Source organism: Hemitrygon akajei, chromosome 8, assembly GCF_048418815.1.
Source record: "Hemitrygon akajei chromosome 8, sHemAka1.3, whole genome shotgun sequence".
NCBI lineage: Eukaryota > Metazoa > Chordata > Chondrichthyes > Myliobatiformes > Dasyatidae > Hemitrygon > Hemitrygon akajei.
Window position 1 is genome coordinate 85,051,056 of NC_133131.1, and position 8,586 is coordinate 85,059,641.

The window sequence follows — 8,586 nt, forward strand, 5'->3', positions numbered from 1 at the left end:
CTTAGCTATGAATAATAATTAGAAACCCGCTTGTAATTGTGGTCATGGTGCACAATTTGATAAAGTTCCACACATGAGGTTGCTCAACAAGATAAAATCCTATGGCCTAACAGGAAAGATACTGGCATGGATAGAGGAATGGCTGACAGGCAGGAGGCAGCAAGTGGGAATAAAGGGGACCTGGCTGCCAATGACTAGTAATCTTCATCAGAGGCCAGTATTGGGAGCACTATTTTTCACATTATTTATCAATGATTTAGATAATGGAACTGATGGCTTTGTGGTAAGGTTTGTGGATGATACAAAGATTGGTGGAGGGGTAGGTAGTGCTGAGGAAGCAATGCGATTGCAGCAGGGCTGAGACAAATTGGTGGAATGGGCAAAAAAGTGGCAGATGGAATACAGTGCTGGGAAACGTCTGATAATGCATCTGGGTAAAAGGAACAATAGTGCAGACTATTATCTAAATGAGGAGGAATTAAAACATCAGAGGTGTAGAGGGGCTTAGGAGTCCTCGTGCAAGACTCACAGAAGGTTAATTTACAGGTTGAGTCTGTGGTAAAGAAGGTAATGCAATGTGGGCATTTAGTTCAAAGGGAATAGAATATAAAAATAAGGAGATAATGCTGAGGCTTCATAAGACACAAGTCAGGCTGCGCTTAGAGTATTTTGAACAGTTTTGGGCCCCATATCTCAGAAAGGATGTGTTGTCATTGGAGAGAGTCCAGAGGAGTTACGCAAGGATGATTCCAGGAATGAAGCGGTTAACATATGAGAAGTGTTTGGCAACTTTGGGCCTGTACTCAATAGAATTTAGAAGAATGCATTGGGACTTCATTGAAACCTACCGAATAATGAAAGGCCTAGATAAGGTGGATGTGAAGAGGACGTTTCCAATAGTGGGGGTATCCAGAGCTAGAGGGCACAGCATCGAAATTGAGGGGAAACCTTTGAGAACAGAGGTAAGGATGATTATTTTAGCCAGAGAATAGTAAGTCTGTGGAATGCTCTGCCACAGACTGCGGTGGAGGCAAAGTCTATAGGTATATTTAAAGCTGAAGTTGATAGATACCTGATTGGACAATGTATTAAATGTTATGGTGAGAAGACACGTGTATGGGATTGAATGGGATCTGGGATCAGCCATGATGGAATGGCGAAGCAGACTCGATGGACTGAATGGCCTAATTCTGCCCCTATGTCTTATGATCTAAAATATCCTTCCTTTAGGAGCTGAAAGCAAAGCAAAAGATCACGAGAGGCAGATGAGGGCTGTAAATAAGCCAAGAAGCACCAGAATACATTGATTTAGGTTTGCCTGAGCATTGACTCTTGGTGTGTCCTTTCCCATCAATGGTCTGATCCAAGTTTTACATTTTCCAACAATTATCTGCAATTCCCGAGTCCAGAAATTTCATTCTACTGTTGGCCAATAACAGAATGAGATTTATGGACCGGGGAAAGTGAGAGGTGGGCAACTGAGAAGGAAATAGGTGGGTTACAGTCAAATCAAATACAAAATGAAGTGTTTAAGTTCAGAGGATGAGAGAAAAGGAAGCAGAAAGAACAATGGGAATTTTAAAAATTCCATATTAAACACCTGTAGGAGCAAATAAATGGTGATGACTCAAAAAGGTCATTAAGGACCCTCATCACCCAGGAATTGCCCCTTCTCATTGCAACCATGAGGAAGGAGGTACAGGGGCCTAAATTTCATGGGTTCAATATCCATTGAACCCATGAATACTATATCAGTATAAGTTTTTAATTTTCCACTCTATTTTTGAATTACTTATTTAATTTTATTTTTTATATCTACTTCTTATTGTAATTTATAGATTTGTTATTTATGTATTGCATTGAATTACTGCCGCAGGACAACAAATTTTATGACATTAGCCTGTGATATTAAACCTGGTTCTGAATCATATAAATCAATATGATTAAAGAGGAAGCTGATATTTCCATAAGACTAATTAGCAAATGACAGAAATTGCCAACATCTTGCAGCAATTTTCTTGATGGATTCTTCCCTTATTAAACAGTTATTAAAGTATTAAAATCTGGGCCTATATAAATTAATCTGAAGACAGAAACAGGGGTTCATCTGATGAAAAAGAGAGAAACAATAATCTAATTACCATTTGGCAATAACAGACACTAGTCTCAGCAGAATTCACACAAAAGGCCTTTATTCCCCTCACACAATACCAGCATCAACACTTGTGGAATGGTTTCAAATACTGAAGATTTCTATCTAATATTTACACCAGATCTTATCACTTAGGAATGCAGATGTATGGTGGACAATTATTGCTGAAATAAAGGCAATGAATGAAGAAGTTCCTCTCAGAAATTCCAAATGTGAAATATGTACTAGTGCGCTAGTGTTGTTTATTTCTGAGCGTCATTCTTCATTTTGCACATGAGTAAGTCATGTATACTTTATGTTAATGACATTTCTGTTAATTTATCCTAGTCCTTGTCTTGTATTATGCCACTGCTTCAAAAAGCTAATTTTCATGCCATTTATTGCCTGTGTGTATGCTTACGGCAACAGAAACTTAATCTTGTACTTGCAAATGCAATTTTCATTATCTATACTTAATAGTCAATATACTTTCCAATATGAAGTTTATTATAAAAATTATAAAACCCTTGCAGTTTTGTGCCAACTCTCACTGCCTCCACCATTGATTTCACAGGAGATTTCAAAAGCCCCAGTGAAATTCGAGGATATGATTTAGTTGGAGCTATATACCTAAGTTCTAATACATTTCAACACATTATGTGGGGAAGAAACAGGATATGACACATGCAGTTCTTTGACACAATATTATTGTAGAATCACAAACAGACATCTGTTCCACACATGTAGGCAAAATCCTGTTGAATGCTAATTTGGTGAACGTATTGGTACTCATACAATGGCTTGCTGAAAGAACGTAGAAAATGCTGCTGATGATATTATTCATATTTCATGCAAGTGTAGTTATTTTGGTGATGAAAACTGCAGGTTTTGCTCCCCCACTGTCACATGGCTGAATGTACATTCAACAGAAAGAAGGATCCCCTTATTGCGCTGTTTTACAAATTCTTCCTTACATTAGTGATTGGTTAATTTGTTCTGGATGTTGCAGTGGTTCTGTGAGTATCTAGTTACTGCTATCCTTGTTTACAATGTGTGCAGTGCCAGTTGCCAAAGATCTTTTGCAGAAATAGCTGCAATCCAGAGCCAGCATTTCCCTTGGAAAACAGCACGGCAGGGAGATACTGCCACCTGACATCATCGTTGCTTAAAACTCCTTTTCTTCCAGTTGATCATTTCTGATGTATTTGATGGGGGTGAGGTGTGGAGAGGAGGAAGAAGTTTTGACAGACCTGTGTGTTTACTATCTGAATCAGATTTTTACATGGAAGCTCAGGTCATCCTGAACTAAATCATGAATCACTGCAACTAATTTATGTGGAATCACAGCTACATTATTGAATCTCAGTCAGGAGCATGAGTGACATGTTGTCTACAGGGTCCATCCTGTGCATTCATTGCATTTCTTTTCCTAAGTCTGTTGCCGCTTTCCTTTCACACAACTTTAGACAAGCTGACAGATATGCAACAAATATTTTCAGATTTAAATTTTAACTCACTCTGTGCATATTTATATTTGTTATTTTCTGAGCTGCTTGCTTCTACGGGACACTCTGCTCATCCTTATCATATATCAGGAAAGGCATTCAAGTGATTCAGAATTCTTACAAGTTTACACAAGGGCAGCTCTCTGCCATGCAAATAATGTCTTGTGCAATCACCTTGATAATACACTGCTCAGTTCTTCAGGAAAAATACTAGTCTGCCTTTCAAGCCTTCAGGGAGCAGTTCTATTGGCGTTCTATCAGGATATAGTTCTATAAGCGCCTACACAAATAGACACCCTGTTTAGTCTTGGACATGCATACAGAAGCAGCTAAGCATGAGAAGTTGAGTGTCTATCAAGTAGGAGCATAGACATGATACATACGGGTTGTCAAACCCAGATACAAGGCTGCTTTTTGAATCCCAGAAGAATTTAATTTTCTTGTTGGCTCAGTGATCACTTTGAGATCTTTCAATAATGTGTCAATATTAAATATTAACTAGACAGACTTTATTGATTATACATGACACAAACTTAGAACACAATATAGTCAGAGAATGAAAATTAGAAAAAAAAGGAACACCTGCAGCTGCAGGAAATCCGAAATAAAAACAGAAATGTTGAAAATCTCAACAGATCAGACAGTATTTCTGGCAAGACAAACAGAAGTAACTTTGAAACGGATTGCTAACCATCCAATATCAAATCATGGACAAGTAATCATAAGCCCTGCTTCTTCCTTCACAGATGCTGTTTTATGCTTTGCAACATATACATTGTGCTGGAGGAACTCAGCAAATCAAGCAGCAACTATGGAGGGGAATAGATAGTTGACAGTTCAGACTGAGATCCTTCATCATGACTACACTGGAAGGGGGCAGAAGCTAAAATAAGAAGGTGAAGGAGGGGAAAGAGTACATGGTGGTAGAGATGATAGCTGACACTAGGTGAGGAGAAAGTGGATTGGTGGGGAAGGGGATATGAAGTAAAAAGTTGGGTGGAAATAGATGGAAGAGGTAAAAAGGCTAAAGAATGAAGCTGATAGAAAAGGATAGTAAACTATGAAAGAAAAGGAACAAGGAAGGGAGGTAGAAAGAGGTGATGGACAGGTGAGCAGAAAAGAAGGGGTGAGAGGGAACCAGAAAAAACTGAGGATCTGACAGCAAGCTTGCTGTGTTGGAGGGAAATGAGAAATTGCTATGTTCTGTGTTTGACTGAAATGTGACTTACTTCCAGCACATCAAATATAGTGATCAGAACTAAATGCTTCTTGATTCACAGAATAGACCAAATTTCTAATATGGAAAAGATAAAAGGTGGAGGTGTGTGTTTTATGATAAACTTCCGATGGCGCACCGATGTGGTGGTTTAATCGAGCTCATTTATCCCTGACTGTGAACACCTAATGATCAAATGCCATCGGTTCTTCTTTTTTTTAAATCTTTTTAAAATTTAATTTTAATCTATAATTTTTTATACGTTCATAAGTACACATTGAGATAATATAAAAGTAATAAGGCACTTAAATAGATAATTATGTGCAGTTGTAGTTCCACCCCATTAGACTAAGCAATGACAATAATTGTTAAGAAAAATAGTAATAATAGTGGATTAATAATAATTCCATGTATCTCTTCTGAACCATTACTTCTGGTCCAAAATATTATATATAACCCTATGTAACTACCATTGTAGGATTTTATATCCTAACTAGTTCATGTTTGCTCCTACCCCCAAACATAATTATCCAATCCCTATGTACTTATTTACTTAATTTTTCCATATTTTCCCCTTTCCCAAATCTTTTCCTTTACTTGTGTTAATTCCCTATTTTCAAAAAAAAAACCCAGTAAACAATCGAACCAAAGGTGCTTACATTAGCAATATTACGGTGTTGATGAGAAAAGCAGTATAAATCATTAGGAGAGTCCTCCAAAGTCTGCTCACTTTGGGGTTATAAATTCAATCCATTTATTCCAAATTTGATTACCGTAAATTTTTCTTTTTGAATTCTCAAAGAGTAGGTCATCTTTTCCATTTTAAATATTTCCAAAATAATTTCATGCCAATCTTCTAATGTAGATGATATTGGATTTAGCCACTTTCTGGTAATTGATTTCTTACTTGCTGCTAAGAGGACCTGTAGCAACTTTATGTCTTTCTTCTGATCCAAAAACAGTACATGTCCCAAATAGAGCATCTCAAAGTTCAGAGGTATCTGGGTCTTAAATACCTGACCTAAAGTTCTATGAATACCTTTCCAATATAAATTTAATTTAGGGCAATCCCAGAAAATATGGAGATGGTTTGCCTCCTTGGAGCCACACCTTCTCCAACACATCACATTTGTGTCTTTATATTTTTCCTGATATGGGGTCTTGAAGTATCATAATATTTTTCCAACAATGTTCTCTCCAAATCAAAGAGTTAGTCGAAGACCACTGAAAGCTGCATATTTTCCCCCAAACCTCCTCTGAAAGTACCAACCCAGCTTCTTTCTCCCACTTCTCTTTAATATACAATGTGTTTTAATTTTTAGGATGTAAGAGTACATTATATAATCGAGAAATTGATTTACTTGGCATTGAACTGTAAGCCGAATTCAGAATCTTGAAAGGGTGGTGTATGACTTCTTCTTCCTCTTCTTTGCACCACCACGCAGTCTCAACACAAGGTGTAGAGTTGATTCCTTCTGGATATTATAATCAGAAAGAGTACGGCCATCCTCCAGTTGTTTCCCAGCAAAGATCAGTCGCTGTTGATCAGGAGGAATACCTTCCATGTCCTGAATCTTAGCCTTAACATTTTCAATTGTATCCAAGGGTTCAACCTCGAGGGTTATCGTTTTCCCCATTAGGGTTTTTACAAAGATCTGCACTTTGAAAGTCAATCCACCAGCACCTTCCCTCAGCAGCCGTACATCGAAAAAGCGCCATCGGTTCTATGTACTTAGGGAGTTCTCCTCTATAATCCTGACCTCTGTTTATATATCACCAACATAATCATAATCATGATCATAATCATAATCATAATCATGACCATAATCAAGTGCTTGAGATACTGCTTGATGCCATCCCGATCAAGAAACAGTCCATTCTGACGCATTTGGGACTTCAACCAGGCTTGTTTGAAGGAATCCCTGCCCAATTAACATCAGCATATAACCCTTAGCATCAGACGTCCCAACGCACTAGACCACTGCTATACTAAATTAAGGGAGGCCTACCATTCCATGCCCAGACTGCATCTCGGTAAATCTGATCCCTTGGCGGTCCTTCCCCTGCCTGCATATAGGCAGCAGCTAAAGAGTAAGGCTCCAGAGATTAGGACAATAAAGTGGCGGTCGTAGGAGGCAGAGGAGTGGCTATGGGATTGCTTCAAGTTGGCGGACTGGGCCCTGTACAAGGACTCATTTGTGGATCTGAATGAATACACACCATGGTTGTCAAGGAGTTTATTAACGCAGTTGTAGACAAGTGTGTTCTCACAAAATCATTCAGAGTTTTCCCTAACCAGAAGCCCTGGATAAACTATGAGGCCTGCAATCTGCTAAAGGCCAGATCAGAGGCATTCAAATCCGGTGTCTAGGTGTGATCTCAGGAAAGCCATCTCATGGGCAAAGTGGCAATTCCAGACTAAACTGGAATCAATGAAGGATGCTCGACAGTTGTGGCAGGGCTTGAATGTTATCACCTCTTATAAAGTTAAATCAAGTGACACAGGTGACAACAGTGCTTCACTTCCAGATGGGCTCAGTGCCTTCCATGCTCGCTTTGACCATTAAAATGTGGAGGAACCATAATGAACCTCCATAGCTCCTGATGAGCCGGTGACTTCAGTCTTTCAGGCCAATGAATGAGTAGTCTTCAGGAGGGTGAACCCAATAAAAGCATCTGGGTTCAGGTGGCATATGTGGCCAAATACCATAAATACCTGTGCTGATCAACTAGCTGGATATTCACTGAGATCCTTAACTTCTCACTTCAGCTGTCTAAGGTACCCACCTGCTTCAATGATTATCATCCAGTACTATTTATATCCACAGTGATGAAGCGTTTGGTGATGAAGCATAACAATTCCTCTCTGAATAGCGACCTGAATCCACTCTAATTTACCTACCGGAGCAACAGGTCCACAGCAGATGACATCCCATTGGCTCTTCACTCAACCCAGGAACATCTGGACAGCATAGGTTCGTACATCATGCTACAATTTATCAACCACAGTTCAATACCATCAGTGTTAAGTACCATCATCCTCTCAAAACTAATCATTAAACTTCAAGACCCAGGCCTCAATACTTCCTTGCGCAATTGGATCCTTGATTTCCTCACTTTCAGACCTCAGTCAGTTTGAACTGGCAGCAGCATTCTCCTCCACGATCTTCAACAGCACTGGTGAACCACAAGGCTGTGTGTTTAGCCCACTGCTCTACTCACTTTATAATTATGATTGTGAGGCTAAGCACAGTTCCAATGCCATACTTAAGCTTACTAATGACACCACTATCACTGGCTGAGGAGGAAGACTGATAATCAGGCTGAGTAGTGCCATTACAACAACCTCCTAGTCAATGCTAGCAAGACCAAGGAGCTGATTACTGGCTTCAGGAGGAGGAAACCAAAGGTCCATGAGCCAGTCCTTATCAGGGGATCAGAGTAGAGAGGGTCAGCAACTTTAAATTCCCTGGTGTTATTATTTCTGAGAAAATGTAATGATCTCAGCATGTAAGTGCAATTACAAAGAAAGCACAGCAGCGCCTTTACGTCGGAGTTTGCAAAAATTTGGTGTGACATCTAAACTTTGACTAACTTCTATAGATGTGTGGTGGAGAGTACCACAGCCTGGCATGGAAACACCAAAGCCCTTAAATGGAAAATTCAACAAAAAATTAGTGGATATGGCTCAATCCATCACGGGTAAAGCCCTCCCCAACACTGAGCCCATCTAT

At 39.2% G+C, this 8,586-nt stretch overlaps 1 protein-coding gene across 1 annotated transcript; it reads right to left on the reverse strand.

Moving 5' to 3' along the window:
* Positions 1-6,237: 6,237 nt before the first annotated feature.
* LOC140732531 (ubiquitin) lies at positions 6,238-6,740 on the reverse strand. The gene is made up of 2 exons (XM_073055299.1): positions 6,675-6,740; positions 6,238-6,576 (listed from the first exon to the last, which is right to left on the reverse strand). The coding sequence occupies exons 1-2, from the start codon at positions 6,738-6,740 to the stop codon at positions 6,238-6,240; spliced, it is 405 nt and encodes a 134-aa protein (XP_072911400.1).
* Positions 6,741-8,586: the final 1,846 nt, after the last annotated feature.